Raw genomic sequence first — 24646 nt, 5'->3', positions numbered from 1 at the left:
GATTTTCGGCGAAACGCGGCCGTTACAAAACCCCTGACGGCCGAGACTAAATTGCATTGCAGCCAATGGGATTTTGTAACTGCCCGTTTGCACCCATATATGCCCGTAATTCATTATGGACGTTATACAGTGACGGGACATCGTGGCGGAAAAGTTGCTTCATGCAGTAATTTTTCCGCCACGATGTAACGTCACTGTATAACGTCCGCAATGAATTACGGGCATATACGGCTGCAAACGGGCAGTTACAAAATCCCATAGGCTGCAATGCGATTTAGTCTCGGCTGTCAGGGGTTTTGTAACGGCCGGGTTTCGCCGAAAATCGTGACGGAACATGCGACGGAACTTCTATAACCGAGAAGTCACTAGTGTGAAAGGAGCCTATCAGGCAACTGTTTTCTCACGTTTTAGATTGAGCGATCAACTTTGATTGCGGCATCTAAAGGGTTAATGCCAGACATAAGCCCAAATCCGTGAGGTCCAGCATTAGCCGTGGGTCCTGGTTGCTGATAGCAACCGGGACCCACTGGGTATGATGCGCGCTCACCTGCTGAGTGCGCGTCATACAGCGGGAGCCCGCAGTGGATGTACATTTATATCCATTTGCGGGAAGGGGGTTAAATGGTAGAAAGCCTTTGTTATTAGAAGGGACCGGTCAACCACCAGGCTGTCATGTTAAAATGCGAAGATCTGGGAGTGTCCCTCGACAAAAGCAATTGCTGTATGGGAAGCCTATAAAATTGCCCTTGACTCCTCTGCATGAGTTGGGCAAAGCAAAATCTCTGCGGCCAGAGTGTGATGGATTTTCATCAGTATCTTGGGTATCAAGGAAATCTGAGGGAATATGCATGCCAGGGTTGTCCTCCCTGTAAAATCTTGTTGCCATGAGACCTATGGCATACCCCACTAGAGAGTGATCTGGTAAAAAGACCATTCTCCTGAGGAAAGACCCCAAATAAAAAAAAAAAAGGATTTCTAAAAACCTGTCCAGAGGAAAAGCTCTGCAATGTCTGAGTGCACTTGGCGACCTGGAGACCCCCAGTGTGGCTGCTTGGAGTGGCGGATTGCTGCTGCGAGCAGGCCAGGAGGAGAGGCAAGGGGTTGGCAACAGCTGGAGGTACAATATGGGTCAGGTCTCCGGCGGATGCGCAGCATAAAACACTATGGATTTGTCACATGTGATCCTACCCTCAATTTTTATTTACCTTGACATGGTACCAACTCCACACATTGACCGTCATATTCTTCATCATACGCTTTATTTTCCCAGATTGCAGTTAACAGAATATACATTCTTACTCAAGCATTTACCATAAAGGTCAGAATAAAAGCAGTAGAAATACTTCGAAAACAGCCATAAAACAAAAAGTGAAAAAAAGAGGGAAAAAAGTTACATCCAAAATCCTTCCAATTGCCATTGCACCCCCCCCCCCCCCCTCATGCAGGTGTTGTGTCCAGCGATTCACACATTAGAACCAGACTTTAAGTGCAAAAAAAAAAACAATGAATTTGCGTTTATATTATATTAGACAAATTATTATTATCATTTCCTAAATATTGTGAATATATTGCTGACGTTATCCGCCCCATCACCAGGTTATTACCCCCACCCCACCCTCATGTGTTGTCAGTAAGTAGCCATTATGGACCTTTAGGCTATAAATAAATAAATAATTTACATTTTGGAATTATGGACCCTTCAACCCACCAGGGTGTAGGGAATGTCAAAGAAGAAAAAAAAAAAGTTTTGGGGTTTTCTGACTATCTTGAAGTAAAAATGTCAAAATTTTATTCAGATGGACCTCATCAGAACGTGACAAATAAAGCTACAAAGTTCTTTAAAAAGACCCTTGTGGTCAGGTCACCTTCATCTTTTGAGTTGATTAAGGTCAGTAGAGTTCATAAAACAAGGTTACTCTGGAACAAATCTACACTTGAAGTGAAGGCCCCAATTCTTGACTGTTTTTGTTAATGTCTTAACAGGATGGCAGAAGATTCGGAGATGCTTCGAGACTTCCAGAAGCTGTCTGGGAATTCCCTTTGGTGGCTTTTCTCTAGAACATCCAAGATAAATTCCTCACATTTTATACAAATGTCCATGGAAGTCCAGTTGTGAGTGAGCCTTTTGCGAAAGGAATGGTCTTCCGCTTCGTCTTTGGGGTCAAAGATCAGGGGGACACTAAAGAACAAACAAGATTGTGACTTGGACCATAAAAGAAAGTGTTATTTTTGAAAGTAGACTTTTTGGCAAGCGTAATGAAGGGAATTTATATAATAGCAGGGTTGAGTACTTTCTATACAAAAGCCTTTAGGGCAGAAGACCTTTACCACAATTAATTTCTAGTAGGGTTAAATTCTTGTTTCTATATGAATTTATTTATTTAATTTATTTATTTATTTTTATTAAAAAATAAGTTATCCTGCGATTTATTTTAATTTTTAATTTTTTTTCTTCTTACTATGTGCCCAGGCTGCATAATAAAATTACACACCTTCCTTGCTCCCCGGTATCAGGTGGTCCCCTTTGTGGCTGCTGATACTTCCCTTCTTGGAGTTGCAGAGCATAGAGTCTGCAGATGATGTAGCTCAGTGTTGCTTTACCAGTCTATGACTGAGGCGGGACACTGCTGTGGACAGTGATTGGCAGCGCAGCACTGCAAGCTCCAAAAAGGGAAGTGTCAGCGGCCACTGATACAGGAGCCCAGTGGGAAGCGAGGGAGTCATGTACAAGGTTTTTTTTAACCAAGCCTGGGCATGTAGCTTAAAAGGGGTACTTTGCTGGAAAACTTTTTTTTTCTAAATCAACTGGGGCTAGAAAGTTCACAGATTTGTAAATTACTACTATTAAAAAATCTTAACCCTTCCAGTACTTAGCTGTTGTATGCTACAGAGGAATTTCCTTTTTGTCTTTCCACAATGCTCTTTGCTGACACCTCTGTCCATTTTAGGAACTGTCCAGAGTCGAAGCAAATCCCCATAGCAAACCTCTACTGCTCTGGACAGTTCCTGACCTGGACAGAGGTGTCAGCAGAGAGCACTGTGGTCAGACAAAGGAGATTCAAGTACTGGAAGGCTTAATTTTTTTAATAGAAGTAATTTACAAAACTGTAACTTTATGGCACAAGTAAAAAAAAAAAAAATTCACTGAATAATCCCTTTCATTTTAAGGGCAATATGATACACAATCAGGGCAGTTCTGCATGCATGGGAATGTAGTTCCTGCCCTTTGTCCACAGCAGGAACACTGTTCCCATCAGCAGGATCGGCCCTTAAAGGGACACATTGGGCGAGTTCCAAACACTTTTTCCCAGGACTTGACCCCTGTACACAGCCGCATGATATCCCAATGGAGATTAGAGGGCAAGTTTATCATTTATCAGGTCTTTAGGATAACACACCTAGTTCTTCACTGCAATTGGGCTCAAATATTTTCTCTCGAATGCCTCCACCCTTGTAGCAGGGCTTTCTAAGCAGGAAGCTTTTCTTGATATTTTGTGGGGATGTTGTGTCCTCTCTAGGTAAAGGTGTGCATGACCTGTGCTACACCTGTGGCTCAGACCTCAGAATAGCAGAGATGAGGAGCTGGGCTTCCGGCTGAACCAGGGCTAACAAGACTGACTAGAATCTGGGTTTGCACTCCCTATCCTGGAGATAGGGGTGGAGCTAAACTATTTGACAGAACTAAACGTGTTCCTGTTTCTCTTAACATTGGCTGCATAAACAATACATGTACATTTGAACAATTCTCTGAGTTGTTATGGAACAGCTGGAGGCACCTTGGTTAGGAAACATTGCTCTAGACCTTTTAGGGCTGTCATGCACTTTAGGAAGAGTACAGCCACCTGAGCTGAACTCCTTGAAGCAACTGGTTCAGCTGTGCTAGGCCACAACAGAAAGGGGACCTTGTAAGATTTTCAGCAGAGTATACCACACCTTGATATATAAGGCTGAACAGTTGGGAACATCTTGCAATCTCCATGAATTCCAATGTGATGTGTAAAAAATGCATTAGGACTTACCTGGAGCAATCCCAGTGCATGACCTCCCGATACAACATCTGTTTTTTCTGTGCTTGGGAGAAAGGATCATTGCCTCCAGACAACACTAGAACTTTAAAGAAGCTGACTGGCAGATGCATGCATTGTTTGAAAGGCATCAACATCTGCACAGAAGAGCACACAGTTACTAGAACAGTACACCCCCCAAAAAAAGCATGGTATTTGCCACTGCAAGTGGCAGGTTTAAATTGTCCACTGTTTGGAACAATGTCTGTCAGATTAATAAAATATAAACTGAAAACTCTGCTTAAAGAGTACCTGTCACCAAACTAAACGTTCAATATATGGTTCCTTGTGTAATTATAAAGACACTTTGCTATTTATTTGCAGTTAAAATACTCAACCTTCATAGGTTTTTAATGTGATTGAAAGAATGACCACTAGGTGACTCTGTTCCCTGCCACAAATCAGTTTGGTCTTCTCAGTCTTGCAGGAGACCAAAATCAGGAAGAGCATGCAGGGCATGGGGAGGAACAGCTCTCACAAGCTTCAGTGATGTTATACCCACTGGGAACGCCCACTTTCTCCTGCCGGGAGATCACACAATGTGCAGGAGGGGTAGGAGTAGATAGGGAATATAATCTGCGTTAGTTTAGAAAATATGGTTTAATGACAGGTACTCTAAATAAGAATTAAATCCCTGAACAATGTAAGTGCCACGTTTACACACAGAAGTTATTGCCCTATCCCAGAAATTAGTTTGGGTTGTCTAGGGCACAGCTGCCTTCTTCCAGAAACAGCACCATGCCTGTCTATGGTTGTGTGAAGTATTGCAGCATGTATCCATTGAAGACAATGGGGCTGCGCTGCAATGCCACACACCCCACACGTGGACAGGTGTGGCGCAGTTTTGGAAAACCATTGCTTGCAGGGGAAAGACTCCTGGGATCCCTAAAATCAGTGGGCCCTCAACCCTTAGGTAGATAAAATTTTATATCATCTTACCTCAACATTACAATCGGGGCAAATAGTCCTGAAAAAAAATAAAAATAATAATTTACACTGCAACTTGATTTACACATGAGATCTACATAATTTTTTTTTTTCACCCTTTGATGTTGGAGCTTAAGCAGTCCCATAGGTGCTATGGAATCCAGCTTTTCCCATAACTCCAGCATAGTAGTATGAAGCACCTCCATTCAACCCCTCCCCCATTATGGCTCTTCTAGTGGGCAAGAACGTTGGTACTAGTCTTTATAGAAATAAGTAGGTACCCATCTAACATTGGTTGCCAATCTTGCCGAATACAGATCTGAAATAACCAATTGCCCCTTAATTCATTCCACTGACATTTTTGTACCTGTCACATAATTTGCATGAGAACAGCCAGGTGAAGAAGAGTCTTTTCCGGTAGCAGCTTGAACAAGCCTGGAACACAAGTAAAATTCATTGAACTTCCACAGAGCTGGCCATAATCCCATCCATTTTAGAGAACCTACCTTGTGCCCAGGGAAATCTTTACTTAACGCTTGTGCAAGCATCTCAGTTTTCACAATTTCTCTTCGTTTAGGGATCAACTCCGAGATGGTGAGGGGTAGGCAAATCCTTGGAGTATACCGACTCTAGAATACACAAACTTGAGTCTATTGGTAGTGTTTAAAATCATTCAATTTTGGAAAGAAAAAAAAACACAATTGTCTCAAATTTGTGCTAAAGCTATCTATTGTAGTGGCAGAGGACCCAACATTTCCATGGATCACATGGGCAGCCTGTTGACTGGAAATTTGTGTAATACTTTGATTTGCCTGTAGGAGTGCTGCAGCTTAATGGAGTTGTGAGCTACAGGTCACCATCACTGGGGACATTTGTGACATAGCATCAATTCTTTATCCAACATTAGGAAGGCAAAGTTGATCAACTCAGAAGCCCTTAATATAAAATGGGATAATGTCCTCAAAAACATGAATACTGACACTAAATGGGAGACTTAAAAATATCTTAAAATCTCACTGTTAGATGTATATACCTTATGGGAATAAAAAGGCCAGAAATAAAAGAAAACCAATATGTATGAATAAAAACATTAAGGGGGAAATAAATGACAAAAATAAAAGCATTTGAACTAAAACAGGACAACAGTGAAGCAGCGTTAAAACGCTATAGAGAAAAATTTAATATATGTAAAAAAATAAAATAAAAATAGATAAAAAGCCACAACAATATAGAGACAGAAAGACTCATTGACAAAGAATAAAAAACTAACCCCAAAATGTTCAACTATATAAATAGCAAAAAGGTAAAAAATGAAAGTGTATTATAGTAGTTAAAGAAAAAAAAAAAATTCTCCAAACGTGGTGCTTCTCCCATAAAAGGTTCTTAATTTCAACATCTAAAAAAGGTATAAAAGGGTGGTGATTGCACTTTCAACGAGTTTCTAGCTCATACTGAGCTCTTTATCAAGATGTGCATACAGATACATAGCCAGGACACATTATAGAGAGGCATACTAATGAGTGGACAAGCTGAGATTTGCCCGGGAAATTGGCTCACCGAACCCTTAGCTTCACTTAAGGGAGTCCCAAAATGATGATTCCGGGACTTCCTGTGTTACATAACATTCTAAAATTACATAAAGAATTCCAATATGATTAAAAGGGAAAACCAGTCATTAACCTGGTTAATGATTAATAAAAAAATACAAATACAGTTCTTAAATACATATGAAATAGAAAAAAAAAAAAAAAAAAAAAAAAAAGATTCCACTAAAAGGAAGGCAAAAATAAATAAATAAAAAATTTGAGGACCGCTGTTCCACGATCGATACAAACTTATGTGTGGACATTATGACAAATGGATAAAAAATATTCCATACAGCCAACTAAAAAATAATAAGAATTGCACGGAAGACTCTACATTTAAACAACAAGCAACAAAAAAAAAATTGAAAATTTATGCTAAGGGATATCCCGCAACATTGGTAGCACATGCATATAAAAAAAGGTAAAAAAAAAAAAAAAAAGTCACTCGCAAGCAGATTGTCTGGTCACTTAAAAGAAATCCTCAAACAAATCATCTCAGACCAGTGTAATTTTATTACAGTATTTAATAAATCTGCTAAAAACCATCAAAAGTGTCCTGAGAAACAACTGGCACATCTTAAAAATTGATCCATTCCTAAAATATGCAATGCCAGCAGCACCTTTGGTCATATTTAGAAGAGCTCCTACTCTTAAAAACCTGTTAGCGCCTAGCCAGTTAAAACTGCATGAGAAAAAAAAACGGCATCACTTTAACAAAAGGGAGCTTTAGATGTGGCAAGCCCTGTTGCCTCTGTTGCCTCTGTTGCAGCCAAATATGCCATGGAACTACCTTCATTACATCACAAAGTAATGGTAATACTACTGCCATTAAATACCACCTAACCTGTGATACACCTTATGTGATACATCTCCTTGACTGTTGCTGCGGTAAACCGTACATAGGGAGAACTGTCCAGGCTCTTAGATGCAGAATCAACAAGCATCGTCAAAATATTAGAAAAATCCCTTTCTCTTGCGTGGGTTCGAGGCATTGCACCACTAAACAAGTGGATAATATGCAACCCTTCAAAGTAACTCCAATCGATCATATACCTAGCACAGTTACCAACAGATTTGAACTTTTACAGAAGAGAGGTCTTCTGGATTTACAAAATGGGAACGCTGACCCCAGAAGGCCTTAACGAGATCATGGAAATCATTCAGTAATTGAAGAAATCTTTTTCAACAATTACTTCTTCTCCCCCCGCCTTTCAACTAGTCCTCATATCGCCCTGGTCAAGACCGACATACCTGCGCCCATATAATAGCAGAATGGAAATGGAACAATTTAATGAATACAACCCAAAGCATACTGCAAAAATAGTACATGTCTGCAAAAAAACTATAAATGGATGTAATGTATATTTCTCCATAAGCATACAACAACAGCAACAACAACAACCAACAGCACATTCTTGTTAAAAAAGGATAAAATGCACATTTTTCTTTTGCCCCTGTATAGTTTGATAATAGTGCACAAACTTGTGGGAAACTCGGGAAAAATACTCTGGAAAAATAAAAAAAAAAAAAAAATTGAATATCTACTACTTTATACAACCAAACAATTCCCTCCATCATTGTCGGATGGTCAAACAGCATAAATTGGATGCGCAAACAATACGTGAATAACGCATCTTGAACGGTTTTCTTGGACTGTCAAACAACATTAATTGGAAGCGCAAACATAGCATGAATAGCGGGGTGCACTCAAGTTTACTCAATGCACGGGAAGCCGTGATCCTTGTTTCAGCATTACATTAAAGGGTACCTCTCATCAAATAAACTTTTGATATATTTTAGATTAATGAATGTTGAATAACTTTCCAATAGCATGTTAATGAAAAATATGCTTCTTTCTATTGTATTTTTCCCGATCAGTCCTGTCAGCAAGCATTCTGACTCATGCTGGAGTCCTAAACACTCAGAGCTGTCAGCCTGCTTTGTTCACAGCCAAACAGGCTGTGAACAAAGCAGGCTGGCAGCTCCGAGTGTTCTCCTTTGTGAACAAAGCAGACTGGCAGCTCGTAGTGTTTAGGACTCCAGCATGAGTCTGAAATGCTTGCTGCCAGGACTGGTAGGGAGACCCCTAGTGGTCATTTCTTCAAACTGGAAAATTAAAAAGAAAGAAGCATATTTTTTAATAACATGCAATTGTAAAGTTATTCTGCATACATTAATCTATAATATATCAAAAGTTTTTTGATGAGGTACCCTTTAAGGTCCCCTCTTATTTTAGAGCAGTGTCATGCAATGAAGAGATGTGTAATCACTATCTAAGGACAAAAGGTTTTCCACTGTCAGCTGGTACTTTGTCTTCTACAACCAATATCACTGCAACATATACACAGCACAGCGTACTGACACTGTTACATTGTCATTCTATTACTAAGAATAGCACTACTACTGAGTGAATCAATGAATGATATGAAGAGATCGTGGAACAGCGGTCTTCAATTTTTTATTTATTTTTTGCCTTCAACTTTTAGTGGAATCTCTTTTCTTTAGTTTATGATTTTATATGTATTTAAGAACTGTTGTATTTGTATTTTTTATTAATTTATCATTAACCAGGTCATTGACTGGTTTTCACTTTTAATCATATTGGAACTCTATGTAATTTTATAATGTAATGCAACACAGGAAGTCCCGGAATCGCCATTTTGGGACTCCCTTAAATGAAGCCAAGGCCTGGGTGTACCAAGTTCCCAGGCAAATCCACAGCTTGTCCACTCATTAGTATGCCTCTATATAATGTGTCCTGGCTATGTATCTATATGCACATCTTGATAAAGAGCTCGGTACGAGCTGGAAACACGTTGAAAGTGCCATCACCACCCTTTATACCTTTGATGTTGTAATAAAGAAAATCTTTTATGGGAGAAGCTCTGGTCTTTTTTCAACCTTATGAACTATGTAAAAAAATAAATAATTTAAAATAATAAAAAAAAAACACCCACCTGCCTATAGCTGCTGCGTTGGTAGGAGCTCTCATAGGAGTTTGACCTCTTGTGGGTGTACGATGTCTGCTCACAACTTGACATACTGTTCATTCTTAGGTCCACTTGGGAGGACGTCAGAACAGGGAAAAAGGACAAATCTAGAACAAAAGACCGTGGACGATTGAGAAATAGGTCAAGATTAGAGATGAGTGAAGTTACAGTAATTCAATTAGTCACGAACTTCTCAGCTCGGCAGTTGCTGACTTTATCCTGCATAAATGAGTTCAGCTTTCAGGTGCTCCGGTGGGCTGGAGACTCTCTCCTAGGACTGTATCCACCTTTTCCAGCCCAACCGGAGCACCTGAAAGCTGAACTCATTTACGCAGACTAAAGACAGCAAACGCCGAGCCGCGAGGTTCTTGATGAATCAAATCACTGTAACTTCACTCATCTCTAGTCAAGATGTTCAAACTAGACAAGGAATAAGCCAAAAATGTCTAATTGGTGGTGGTGGGGAATCCTACCCTCAAGTACTAAATAAAGTGGTGATTTAATGGTTGAGTCTTGTGAATGTAGGCATTCTAAAAATCTTCCATTACCAGTGCTGCTTGATGTTAGGTCAAAAAACTTGTGTTCAGGTGAGGAGTCAGAGCTGAATTCAGGGTGCCAGCTGATTCTGCCCTGTAAAAGACAAAAACCATAAACCAGTGATTGCCCCAAAAAATTTTAAGTCAAATAATGGCCACCTACTAAACCTACTATATTCTTACATACTTCTGAAAAAAAAAAAAAATATCAATTACATAAATTCCATTGTCCAGCGGATCAGCGACTGGAAGCATACTCCACTTATTCCCCGTCCGGCAACTGTAAGAAGAATATTCACGCTGCACTGAACACAAGCTGCTGGAAATTTTAAATTCTTCATCTAAAAAGGAAAAAAAAATAAAATTACGCATAAAATTTTAAATATGACTATTTAAAACAACAAAAATATTGTATGCACATTTAAAATCACCAGTTTATTAATAACCAGAGACAAGGCAAGAACATAAAAAGGCTGCTTTATTAAGTTGGGGAGGGGTGTTTTTCACATCCCCCTCAGAAACTAATGGCCATGGGTTTTGTCATGCATTACATTTGCTTGCACAATGATGAATAGGGTCGGATTTAACCAGAACATATTGGGGTTTTTTGCCCATAAAATGCACAAACAAAAACATGGAATGCTTCACCACTCACCGTCAACACAGTTGCATCCATGCATTTCTTTACTGTAACTGGGTTAATGTGATCACCTGCCTGACCTACAGAAAAATGTGTTAAAGGGGTATTCCAGCCTCTAAAATGTATCCCCTATCCACAAGATGGGGTATAAATGGGTGTGGAAAGGTGGCGGTCAGACCTCAGAATGGGGGCCCTGACTCTCCCCTCTGCATGGAGCAGTGGGTCAGCACATGCTCCATTCATTGTCTGGGGGAGTGCCAGAGATACTCCAACTCAGCACCACTCCTTCATGCTCTCCAATAGGCAATTCGTGGAGCACATACTGGCCCACTGCTCCATGAAGCTGGGAGAGTCAGGGTCCTGTTGAGGAGATTGCAGGGGGTCCCAGAGGTAGTTTCCCACCCCCATGATCAGACAATTATTCTATCCTGTGGATAGGGGATACATTTTAGGGGCTGGAATCTCTAATGTTTCAGATGAAGTGGTCTGTCCTGGGTCAGCAGACTCCCTGTGAACTACAGGATGACATCACCTATTAGGTCTCCTCTGGCTTCTCAGGCCCCTGTCATCATAGATATGCGTGTATGCTGCTACTCTACCTGGGGATGGGATCAGGATATGTAGTAGTTCTACCTCAACCCACTCACTGGCACAGAAGTTAAACAGGTAAGCACAAGGTATACACAAGAACCTCTACATCATTCTCTAATAGCCAATGTTGCACTATATAAAGCAAAAACATTAACTTCTTGCAGTGCTACAAGATCCCTAAACCAGTTCTCAATTGTAAACCATGTCCTTAAAAGGGTTACTCCACTACCAAGCGTCCGGAACATCGAGTTCCAAACGCTGTGTGGGCTTCCGTGTTCACGCCTGCCCCCCTCGTGACGTCACGCCCAGTCATGTGACGTCCAGTCCCTCCCCTCAATGCAAGTCTATGGGAGGGGGGGCGTGACAGCCATCGCGCCCCCTTCCCATAGACCTTTATTGAGGGGGAGGGACGTGATGTCACATGACGGAGTGAGACGTCACGAGGGGGCTGGCGTGAACACGGAAGCACACACAGTGTTCGGAACTCAATGTTTCAGACACTGGGGAGCGGAGTAAACCTTTAAAAAGGGGTACTCTGCTGAAAACATCTTATACGCCTTCCAAAGGATAAGTGATAAGATGTTAGACTGTGGAGTCCCGGCACTGGGGATCACCGTGATTTCCGCTGAGGCACCCCTGTAATTCAGTGCATGGAGCAAACTCCACTCCGTGCCCGATGACTGGCAATGCCCACTCATGTCTATAGGAGGAAGCATGAAGGCTATGTACTAGACATTAATGGAGAGGGCATGGCGTGACGTCACTAACGCGGAAGCTGAATGCTTCCATGTTCCGGCAGCAGCCGGATCTAACCTCTTATCCCCTATCCCCTATGCTCAATTTAGCAGTCAGTACGATTATGCAGTCACATTACCTGCATTCCTTTCTTTGTGCTTGGCTCGCCAAGGTCAGAGCGGCATCTAGTGCGAACTGGAGTGTATGTCATACAGGGGCACAGTAGAAAGTTTATTTTGGGGTAACAATCTATTCAGTTTAACAAATATAAATTATCTAGCCAGTGTCTTTGTGTAAAGATAATTGGAAGAAGTCATGGCGTTCCGGACCAGCTGAAGAACAAAACAACTGAAGACATTACCTGTGGGCCACTGAATATCATGGTGTTACATCACCACTTTGTTCGCTTTTTTTTATATAACTTTATTTTAATATTTTATAAACTATTTTTCATTTTAACAGTAAGGAAATCAAAAGAAAAAACACATTGAAAACAAAGAAAATATATCGATATTATCTTTATTCGAACCAATAAGTTGTTAGTCCTCGAATTGTATAATTCACTTAGACATGTCTTGTAATCATAACTTTCAGTTTCATGAAAGTGTGCGCTTTTAAAGGTCTGTAATGATGAATATACCCTTTTACTGCCTAAAAGGTAACCTGTCATCAGATTTTACCATATATAACTGGTTGCTACATGTTATAGTGTAAAATCTGCATTCTTACTATGTCCTGTTGTCCCATGTTGGGTAATGCCCCATTAATCGTCCCAGGGACATGCGGCATCTTCATGTTGACACCGTTCTCATGCTATTCCCATGCCTAATAGGAGTGAATGACAGCCCGGGTATGGCCCATGTCCCCGCTCTGCCCTCTGAGCAAATGGAGCAGAGCAGTGATGGTGGTGGTATCAGCTCTTATAATGAACTGCAACATGGGACACAACCACACAGTAGAGAAGTGTTGTTTCTGAGAGGAAGGGAAAACCACATCACCTTGCACTGCATTTCTGTGTACATCCAAGGTTGATCTGAGATTCTTGGAAGATTTGATCTCGGACATCAACAGGTCATGCAGGCTCGGCTCTTCCTGGGATCGTTCCTTTAGCTTTCTCTCTGATGCCTTGAAGAAATAAGCAAATAAGTGTAGTTCTACTTTCTGCGCAGCCTTGTAGAATATTCCTTGCAAATTACACAATTCCCAGCAGTTCATGAATAGCCAGAAAATTTTCACTTGCCCCTTGGCACTCTCCAGGAGAAACATTACCCCATCATTGAACCCAGGCCTAGGGAATGCTACAAGTACCGGTTTCAGTGTATGTGTCCGAATCAGGTCCAAAATTACGTTGTCTTCACTTCTGCTGGGCTTTTTCTGATCACATTCCTGGAATCAAAAAGGCATAAAGTCAGAGTATTTTTTCACATAATACTACTGTCACATCCAGCACAGCATATGAAAGTCGTTCAGTTTTTATAAAGGTCTGGAAATAGATATTGATGCTCAGGGTCTTGCATATCTGGTTAAAATAATTCACATAAAATATATACACACACACACATATATATACATATAGGGGGACATGTATCAAAGATTTTACCCCTGTTGTGTAAAATTTGGCACAAGCTCTTTTTTTGCGCATTTTTTTGCGCACGTTTTGGTAGAGCATGTCCTCCAGATGTGGCTGAATCGGGGGATCTTTGAGTGACATCTATAGTACGCATAGATTAACTGCGTACTTTTCCTTTACACCAAAAATTGGGCCGCAAGAGCTGTTTTTTTGCACAAATATAAGCCATCTTGGACTTAACGTAGCAAGATGCTCTAAATCATCGATTCTATTTTCCAAAGAGTGGATTGAGGAGATCACTATATTTACTCGCAATGTATGAAGCTCATTGCGCTTGATTGATAAATTTAGCGCTTCTGCTCATAATTTAGAATTCGGGAAAAGGGGTAAACTGCTTCTACCATACACAAATAATGATACATGTCCCCCATAGTGTATGCCAATCTCACAGGGCCCTTGTGAGTTAGTAATTATACAATAAAATCAAGGTAATTATTATTCTAACTCACAAGGGCCCTGTGAGATTGGCACTATAATATAAAATATATACATACATATATATACACACACATATATACATATATATATATACACACACACATACACATACATATATATTTATTTATTTATTTTTAAATTAATAAATGTTTTTAACCAAATATTCAAGACTCTGAGCTTCAATATCTATTTCCATTATTTATTTTCAATTGACACCGTGGGTATCAGGTGCCATTTGGGCTGCTCGGGCCTTTGGGAGCTAGGCGATTTAGAGCCTCTCCTATACTTTGTATTTTAAAAATGTCTGTTATACAAACATTGTGATGTAGAAAGAAATGCAAGAGCGTAAGATTTCTGAAAGCAGCTTTGGATGTGACTAGAGTGTAAGGTTACTTAAGATTAGTAAAGTATCACTAGCACAGGCTGCAGGATATATCTTAGTCCAGATATCATTCATCAGGAGCTCCTATGGAGTAAGTTCATACTTTAAGGGCAGTGCAGTGTAGAAACATTTGTCTACCCAGAGCGCTCCTGTCCCTGCTCCTTCCTCCCCTCCTGTCTGCTCACATCCAGCCCAGGGATGTAAAGAGGGGAGTTCATTGTCCTGCTCATTTTGAGGCACAGTAATTTCTATCAGAACAGGTCCACTCCTGCCTTATCTGAGAAAAGCTTCTTGCTGCCTTAGAGAATCTGACATTGTTCACCAGCACTAAACCCAATATACTGTGTTATAGAGCAGGAGAACAGCTTTGCAAAGAGATCAATTAAATCCATTCAGTATATGCAGAGTTCTGGCACAGTGCGCATTGGAGGCAGGGAGACTGCTCACATTGCTTCCCTGCCTCCTCCATATTCTTTCTGCCCCACCTCCTCCATTATTATGCTAATGTAGGCAGCATGTGAACACAGTGCTCACCTGTAGCATTCATTAACATTTATTAAGGGGGTAAGCCTGACAATATGGAGGCAATGTTGCACAAGAAAGGGGCAGAGTCACTTACCTAAAAATATATATTTTATTGATATACATTAACACAACATAGTTACACAATATAAAACATCAAGTGGAAGGGAGAATCTCCGCTGGATAGAGAAATGAGTGCCACTCCTCCAGACTGATCGACATCACAAATATATATCATAGGTTTACTACAAGGTAGCCGTTTTGGGATGTCCTTAGTCCTGGAGACGCCCAGGACGAAGGACATCCCGGAAATTGCGTTGGGGTGGCGTCACTCCAGCTATCCACAGTGTACTGTATTTAAGTTTAGTGGTATGTATAGGTTCTCCAAATCTTGCGCCTTACAATTAGTGAGAGTTTCTCTTAGGCTAGGATTTATCTTAAATTTTTCACAGCAAAAAACACCAGAGCAATTTCCTGCATCTGACGTTTTTTTCCTGGTGTGTTTGCACTTGAGTTGAAATTCCATTTTTTGGCCCCTTTGGCGTTTTTCTCTTCAAAATGTGTTGGGTACCAATAAAAAAAAAACAAAAAAAAAAAACCTTTTTTTAATTTTTATTAAAGTGCTTCACTTTTTTTTCTCTATTTTATTTTTATTTTTTAAGTAGTACTACTACTCCCAGCATGGAGCAGACTTCCATGATGGGAGTAGTAGTATCTGTACTAATGGACATATCGCCTCGGGTGTCAATCATGACACGATTGTCCATAATATAGCAGAGATGCGGAGCGGCTCTATAGAGTGCTCGCATCTCTGCTCTGTACTCTGGACAGTGATGTGAATTGAACATCACTCATTCATATTTTCCACCCAGAGTGATGATTGGCCGGATGGTTGCAGCTAATCACCACCCTCATCTGGAAATATGAATGAGCGATGTTCTATTCACATACCTGGCCGGAGTAGTGAGAGCGCTGTATAGAGCCGCTCCACATCTCTGCAATAGAAAGGATGATCACAGCGATCATCAGGAGTGACACTTGCTGTGATCTTTCCTTAACTGCAGGTACTACTACTCCCATAATTGAGAACACTGCTTCATGTTGGGAGCAGTAGTACCTGCAGTTAAAGAAAGATCACAGCGGATGTCACTCCTGACACCCGTTGCGATCCTCCTGTATAATGTATAGATGCGGGTGGTCACTATTCTATGGTCCCCTGCACTGACGTATATATACACACACACCTATTCATATTTCCCACAGAGAGTTGTGATTGGCTGGAACCATCTGGCCAATCACATCTCTGCGAGAAATATGAATAGGTGTATATATACGGCAGTGCAGGGGACCATAGAAGAGCGGCCGGCCGCATCTATAGATTATACAGAAGGATCGCAACGGAACCCAGGGCAGTCAATTAGTCCAGGTACTACTACTGGTAGTAGTACCACCAAAAAAAAAAAAAAGTTGAAAAACACGCTACATTTTTATTATTGTCGGCTACATTTTTTAGTGCCCTGCCCGCACACAAATTGATCCCTGTTTAAAAATAAAAAATTTGTTATAAAAAAAATAAATTTCATTAAACACAATTTTTTCCATCACTACTGTATCTTTTAATGGTACCCTACGAAATTCTTAAAAAAGGTATCCATCACTTTTTTGGATCGCTAAAGTCCAAAAGAATTAAAAAATGCCTGCAAAAACGCCAAAGATAAAACCCACATGGCTTTTTATTACTCCCATAGACCAACAAGAAGCTGAAAAACGCCAAAAGGATTAAAAAAATAAAAAAAAATAAAAAAAACACAAAACTGAAAAAACCACAAGTGGAAAGAGAATTTTGCGATTTCTCATTGATTTACAGCTAACATCTGGCCGCAGCGTTTTTTGACCAAAAAACGCCATGTGGCAGAAAAACAAAAATAAAAAAAGTGGAATTCCAGCCTCAGGGATATTTTCAATATGGGAACAGCTACCTTGTAGTATACCTGTGATATATATTTGTGAATCTGTCTGGAGTGGCGTTCATTTCTCTATCCAGTGGAAATTCTCCCTTCCATTTGATGTTTTATATTGTGTAACTGTTTAATGTATATCAGTGGCTCCACCCCTATCTTGTGCAATATTTAGTGTATTGAAGTATACAGTGGGCTGCATAATATAGGGCACATGCAATTATATATTATCTAGAATTACTGATTTGAATTGCCTTTTTGTACATTTGGAATATGGAGGAGGCAGCAGAGCTGGGTGAGATGGCTCCCTGCCTCTATTGCACGCTAGAGAGCAATGCAGCAGGAAGATTACAGGCCAAAACTCTGCATATTCTAAATGGATTTAAGTGACTCCTCTTTGTAAGACTGTTCACCCGCACTATAACCCAGTATATTGGGTTTAGAGTGGGTGAACAGGGTGTCAGATTCTCTTTAAAGTCTAATGAGCAGTGATACAAGCACCTCCTCTTCACATAAACTGTCTTATCCTTAGACAGGAAGTGAAGGGGAGGGTGAGGGCTCTGCTTTAAGAGAGTGTGATGTGAAGTCAAACAGTTTAGCTGATATGGAGAGATCTGTGCCTAACATTAGTTAGTTTCTTTATTACACTTTTAGGCTAAATTTTATTATAAAGCATTAGTACATTTCTGTGCTTTCATAAAAAATCCAAGTCCTGGAATGACTGTGGGTCTTTAGGCTCATGGACAGGCAAGATTTGCGCAGAAATGTGCCCATAACATGCTTGTGAGAAACTGGCCTATGTTGGAAAGTTTGACCTAAAAGTAGGTCTTGGCCATTACTCACCTCCACAGGCCGCAGCGTGTATCTTTTAGACCGGATGTCATCCATCAAAAGTTCATATGGAGTAAGCGTGTAGTGTATGGGCAATGCATTGTAAGAGCGTTGGTCAACGCTGCGGAGACTGACCCCATGACGAAGCTCATTCATTACATTTCTCCACAGGGTACTCTAGGAACAGGTACGCAAAATAAAACAATTACACCACAACTTCTAGATTGGTGTTTGCCAACTATTGCACAACTTCAACTCCCAACATGCCCTGGCAATCTGTGGCTTTCTAGCTGTTGCAAAAATTACAACTCCCATCATGTTCTGCAACAGCTAGAGCTGTGCGAGTTCTTCTCTTACCCAGTTATCAGATATCACAATGATGCCCTCTACTTGTTCTTCATGAGAATCCAATCTCCTCAAGCTCTGCAACAAGTAGGGAATTATAAGATGAAGATGTAAATCTGGAGTCTGATAAAGCGGAGTAGACCTCAGCATTTAGAGTGTCAGACAAGTTCTACCTGCTTGGAGATCTGTATGGTCCGCAGGAGCTTGTAAATGTCCTTAAATTCAGCGTGTTGCATGCGGCAGACTGTTCTGTAGTGAGTGGATGCCTCCAATGGTACAAATAGCCTCTCAACACATTCCTATAGAAAGGCCAGAGGTGACAGGGTTAGTTTTGCATGCAGCTGGGGAATATCTAGTGAAAATTTATGGTTTCATTGATTGAAATTAGTGTTGGGTGCGAATATTAGCATTTCGAATTTTTATCGCAAATGTCGCAAATTCGTAAATATTGCGAATATATTCGCTATATATTCGAAATTATGAATATTCACTTTTTTACGCATATGCACATATTTGCATATTCCCTCTTTTCACTTGTGGGCCAATTAGAATGATGCAAATACACTTGTCAGAGGTTAACAACAACATCCCTAGCAACCAATGGTAAAGTTGCCCACCCCCTCACTGTTTTCTTCTTCGAAATACGCGAATATGCGAATATAGCGAATACGTGAAATTCGCAAAGACGAATTTTCCTCTCTCTCTCTAATATATATATATATATATATATATATATATATATATATATATATATATATATATATATACACACACATATACATATATATACATATATATACATATATATATATATATATATATATATATATTCGCGATGTATCATGAATTCGAATATGGGCAATTCCGCTCATCACTGATTGAAATCACTTTCTAGAGAGGGCTCTATGCAGTCCCAATGGGTCCAGGGAGATTACAGAAGTCTATAACAGGATCAGACAAGGAAAGGATGTGAAGCTTAGTGGTTCCTAAATGGCGTCAACTACTATTACCCCCATTATCCTCATGTGGACGATGCAGTACCTTAATGATGTAATTCAGAGTGACTGCTTGCCCCCGTTCTGCGAAGGGGCTGCTTCTGGTTGCGTTTAGGCCGAGCATATAGAAGAGTAGGCTGTTCAGAGGGTCACTGAGAACTCGCTCAATCTCACTGCTGAGACCCCAATCCAGAGCAGAGTACACAGCCTTCCCCAGACGCTCTATGACCTGCAATATACAAGAGATGCATTAGCTGGTGTACAAGCTCATGATTACTCCATCTGAGCAGCTATATCTAAGGTGATCATATGTGAAAGTGCTGAGCTGCCGTATCCAAGCCAGCCATGTGTGATACTGTCTCCTGAGCTGCATATCTAACCCTATCATGTGTGACAGTTTGCTGAGCTGTATATACAATCCTATGCAGTCTGCTGAGCTGTATATACAATCCTATACCATAGGATACAGTCTGCTTAGCAGTATATATACAATCCTATACCATAGGATACAGTCTGCTGAGCTGTGTATATACACAATCCTATACCATAGGATACAGTCTGCTGAGCTGTGTATATACACAATCCTATACCATAGGATACAGTCTGCTGTGTATACAATCCTATACCATAGGATACAGTCTGCTGTGTATACAATCCTATACCATAGGATACAGTCTGCTGTGTATACAATCCTATACCATAGGATACAGTCTGCTGATCTGTGTATACAATCCTATACCATAGGATACAGTCTGCTGTGTATACAATCCTATACCATAGGATACAGTCTGCTGAGCTGTATATACAATCCTATACCATAGGATACAGTCTGCTGATCTGTGTATACAATCCTATACCATAGGATACAGTCTGCTGTGTATACAATCCTATACCATAGGATACAGTCTGCTGAGCTGTATATACAATCCTATACCATAGGATACAGTCTGCTGAGCTGTATATACACAATCCTATACCACAGGATAAAGTCTGCTGAGCTGTGTATATACAATCCTATACCATAGGATACAGTCTGCTGAGCTGTATATACAATCCTATACCATAGGATACAGTCTGCTGAGCTGTATATACAATCCTATACCATAGGATACAGTCTGCTGAGCTGTATATACAATCCTATACCATAGGATACAGTCTGCTGAGCTGTATATACAATCCTATACCATAGGATACAGTCTGCTGAGCTGTATATACAATCCTATACCATAGGATACAGTCTGCTGAGCTGTATATACAATCCTATACCATAGGATACAGTCTGCTGAGCTGTATATACAATCCTATACCATAGGATACAGTCTGCTGAGCTGTATATACAATCCTATACCATAGGATACAGTCTGCTGAGCTGTATATACACTCCTATACCATAGGATACAGTCTGCTGAGCTGTATATACACTCCTATACCATAGGATACAGTCTGCTGAGCTGTATATACACTCCTATACCATAGGATACAGTCTGCTGAGCTGTATATACACTCCTATACCATAGGATACAGTCTGCTGAGCTGTATATACACTCCTATACCATAGGATACAGTCTGCTGAGCTGTATATACACTCCTATACCATAGGATACAGTCTGCTGAACTAAATCTAAAGCACTGCACTATTGTAATACTGTGTGTGGAGCCACTGTATCTAAGCCAATTTTATAATACAGTATGGCTAAGCCATTAGGTCTCAGCCATGCTTGTAATAGTCTTCTGTTCCTCAGGTGTGACAGTCAACTGAGCTATGTATCTAATCCTACCATGGGTGATACTGTTAGCTAAGCCACCGTATCTAACCCTATCATACATGTTGCTGTCTACTGATCTGAGTATCTTAAATGGGTACTCCGGTGGAAAACAATTTCTCAAATTAACTGGTGCCAGAAAGTTATACAGATTTGTAAATTACTTCTATATAAAAAAAATCTTAATCCTTCCAGTACATATCAGCTTCTGTATACTACAGAGGAAGTTGAGTTATTTTCAGTCTGACCACAGTGCTCTCTGCTGCCACTTCTGTCCACAGTAGGAGAGGTTTGCTATGGGGATTTGCTCCTACTCTGGACAGTCCCTGAGCACTGTGGTCAGACAGAAAACGACAACTCAACTTTCTCCGTAGTATACAGCAGCTGATAAGTACTGGAAGGATTAAGATTTTTCTATAGAAATAATTTACAAGTGTTTAATTTACTGATATTCTGTCCTTGGTATATACATTCATTAACAAGAACTCACCCTTGTCTCGGACACGTTTCGGCACTTGGTATCTAGAAACCAGAATATGCAGAATTCAGTTGGCAAAACGTTACAAGATTCCTGGCAATCGTTCCATTTTACTCTATGGGTATAAACTTTAAGAGTGTTTATTGATACAGTCACCATTAGATGGCGCTTTTTACTTGACAATGTAATTCACAGCCCTGTCTGGAATCCAGAAGAATTTACTGCAAAATACTGACAAACTTTACCCAATCTGTCTCCAGCTGGTGCGAAAGATGTAGAAGTTTTGCAGCAACCTTGTTAGGGCATGATGGGAGTTTTAGTTCTACCACAGTTTAGGAAACACTGCTATAGCAGGTAGCAGTCACACTCAGGCCCCAGAACCTGAAAGACCCAAATCCAATGGTTGCGGAGTACAGTACAACCAGGAAACCATCTATGACTTTGTGGATATGTAGGCCACATTGTGACGCATCTAATAGACTAGAACAATCTGCATTTATAGCCTAGAGCCATGGTTTTTAACTATTGACTTTCTAACTCAGGGTTTTCCCAGACGATGTGCCTCCAGCTGTTTTAAAACTACAACTTCCAGCATGCCTGGACAGCCAAAGCCTGTCCAGGCATGCTGGGAGTTGTAGTTTTAAAACAGCTGGAGGCACGCAGTTTCAAAAACATGGGGGGAGATTCATCAAAACCAGTGTAGAGGAAGAGTGATGCAGTTGCCCATAGCAACCAGATCACTTCTTTCATTTTTAACAAGGCCTTTGAAAAGTGAAAGCAGCAATCTGATTGGTTGCTATGCGCAACCTTTACTCTGCACAGGTATTGATAAATATCCCATATGGGCTCTAGCTGTGGCAAAACTTCAACTCCCAGCGTGCGCAGGACCACTTACCAGACGAGTCAACAAAAGACACCGCCCCGTCTTGGTGGATGTAGATGTCCTCTGTCCCCCTCAGCTCAGGGAAATAGCCATCCCCCAGTATCATCTGCTTCAGTTTACAGCTGCATTGGTAGCACAAGGCCCAGGCCTGCTCCTCGCTGACCGGCTGTCTAGTCTCCTGTAATATGTCCTGGAGCTTCACTTTACTGTGAAGCCCTGTGGGACCCCACTCATTCATAGTCCCCCTCAAAAGTTTCTCCCCCGCCTTATAATAAGTCAATGTATGATCCACAACCAGCACTAGACTATCATATGAACATCAGGCTTTTACCAGACCCCCATCCTCTTCCTTTATAGACCACAGGCCACTCCAATCTCCACAATCAGCCCCCAGCATTAACCCTTCGTCTACACTTGCATGCACGCCGCAGGGCCAGAGCCAAATTGCTGCAAAACTGCAGTCTGCTTTACCGTATTTAAAAACTGGTGGCAAAAAACTCTTGGTTTCTTTTTTAGTTGATTAGAAAAAAGCTGTGACTGGAATTGACTTTATTCTTGCCAAAGTTATCGAAGGCCGTTCGCCAAAATGAAAACTTTGGTGCAAAGATACCCAAAAAATTGCTAAATACACCTCCCCCCGATTTACCCACTGGAGTAAATGGGTGGAACACAGTGAAAGGCTAGGTTTCCACTTGGCTTTTTTTTTTTTGGGCAGTTTTTGGAAAACTGCCACTGCAGTTTTTGAGCCAAAGCCAGAAGTGTATTCAAAAGGAATAGGACATATAAAGGAAGGACTTATACTTCTCCTCTGTTATGCATCCACTTCTGACTTTTGATCAAAAACTGCAGTGGCAGATATCCAAAAACTGCCAGAAAAAAACTAAAGTGGAAACCTATCCAAATAGTGACACGTTTGGTTCATTTTCCGAAGGCGTACCTTTATTTTGTAGGACCATGCTTCTCAGTCCTACAAAATAAAAGTATGAAAACGGAAACCCGGACAACCATGATGCTATTTGACTACATTTTGCCTATTGGACTCAATGGGAAAGATTTATCAAAACCTGTCCAGAGGAAAAGTTGCTAAGTTGCCCTAGCAACCAATCAGATCGCTTCTTTCATTTTTCAGAGGCCGTTTCAATAATGAAAGAAGCGATCTGATTGGTTGCTATGGGCAACTCAGCAACTTTTCCTCTGGACAGGTTTTGATAAATCTCTCCCAATGGGCCTGCAGACTGTATCCCGCAGTATACACTGGCATCCCTTTTATACACCCTATACGCCAAACAGACAGGGAAAACACAGTGGGGGACGGTTGTGCAAATCTTGTGCACATGAACAGTGGGACAGTTGTCCATAGCAACCAATCAGATTTGGCTCTTATCAGACTCTGAAAAATGAAAGCTGGAATCTGATTGGTTGCTATGGGCAACTGCTCCACTGTTCATTTGCACAAGGTTTGATAAATGTCCCCTATTAGTTTGCTAGATTCATCACAGTGACTCAGGCTTTCTGATAAATCTGGCGCATCTTTACAAGTTTAAAGCAACTTGCTTTATTCCAAAATGTAACATATGGGGTGCCTTTTTGGAGCATTTACATGATTCCCCTTGTAATAAGCTATGTCCTTTTGCTGGATAATGAACCAAAAATGTCTAGAACACATAATAAATGTGTTGCACATGATGTATGCCACTTCTTAGTGCAAATTGCACCAGGATTAAGTTGTACTTACAAAAGTAGTTTTGTGCCAGTGAGAAACATTTAGGCTAAGTTTCTACTTGTTTTTTTTTTGTGGCCCCAAAAAAAAAAAAACGCCAGAAAAAACGCCACAGCATTTTCCTATGTTTGGCGTTTTTTTTTTTCTTGCGTTTTTTCTGGCATTTTTTGCATTTGAGTGGAAAGAGCATTTTTGGCCCATTTGGCGTTTTTTTTTTTTGGTACCCAAAATTTGTTGGGTACCAAAAAAAAAAAAAAAGGATGCAGTAGTGATGGAATAAAATGTATTCATCGAAATTTACATTTTTTATAATTAAATTGGAATACATTTTTAATAAAGTGTGTGTGTTTCACTTTTTTTTTTTTTTTTTTAAGGTAGTACTACTCCCAGCAGTAGTAGTACCTGTACTAATAGACATATCGCCCCGGGTGTCAGTCGTGACACCCGATGCACTCGTCCATAATATAGGAGAGATGCGGAGCGGCTCTATACAGCGCTCACATCTCTGCTCTGTACTCCGGCCAGTGATATGAATTGAGTATCACTCATTCATATTTTCCGCCCAGAGTGGGGATTGGCCGGATGGTTGCAACCAATCACCGCTCTCAGCGGGAAATATGAATGAGTGATGT

The 24646-nt window shown here is 40.6% G+C and overlaps 1 protein-coding gene across 3 annotated transcripts; it reads right to left on the bottom strand.

Moving 5' to 3' along the window:
• Positions 1-1191: 1191 nt before the first annotated feature.
• On the bottom strand, positions 1192-23269 carry LOC130296443 (protein spire homolog 1-like). 3 transcript variants are annotated; one of them, XM_056547965.1, is made up of 16 exons: positions 23232-23269; positions 21424-21455; positions 19217-19399; positions 18349-18474; positions 18188-18253; positions 17843-18007; positions 13378-13455; positions 13068-13194; positions 10320-10444; positions 10041-10197; positions 9535-9674; positions 5498-5620; positions 5359-5426; positions 5004-5031; positions 4020-4162; positions 1192-2179 (listed from the first exon to the last, which is right to left on the bottom strand). In XM_056547965.1, exons 1-16 carry the CDS (start codon positions 23248-23250, stop codon positions 1969-1971), a joined length of 1791 nt encoding a protein of 596 aa, XP_056403940.1. In that variant the 5' UTR covers positions 23251-23269; the 3' UTR covers positions 1192-1968. The 3 variants fall into 3 exon arrangements, with proteins under 3 accessions (XP_056403940.1, XP_056403937.1, XP_056403938.1); XM_056547962.1 differs by lacking the exon at positions 23232-23269 and adding an exon at positions 22307-23024; XM_056547963.1 differs by lacking the exon at positions 23232-23269 and adding an exon at positions 22307-23024 and having other exon boundaries at positions 1194-2179; positions 10116-10197.
• Positions 23270-24646: the final 1377 nt, after the last annotated feature.

This window comes from Hyla sarda, chromosome 12 (genome assembly GCF_029499605.1).
Source record: "Hyla sarda isolate aHylSar1 chromosome 12, aHylSar1.hap1, whole genome shotgun sequence".
NCBI lineage: Eukaryota > Metazoa > Chordata > Amphibia > Anura > Hylidae > Hyla > Hyla sarda.
The sequence above is the reverse complement of the archived record's forward strand: the minus strand, read 5'-3'. Positions and strand labels throughout refer to the sequence as shown.

Coding starts and splice junctions, on each gene's coding strand:
- LOC130296443 (XM_056547962.1), bottom strand. CDS start 22,532: ATGAATGAGTGGGGTCCCACAGGGCTTCACAGTAAAGTGAAGCTCCAG. Junction 13,456..17,842: donor ACACGCTGCGGCCTGTGGAG/GTGAGTAATGGC, acceptor TTTTGATTCCAG/GAATGTGATCAGAAAAAGCC. Junction 5,032..5,358: donor TCATGCAAATTATGTGACAG/GTACAAAAATGT, acceptor ATTTTTTTTCAG/GACTATTTGCCCCGATTGTA.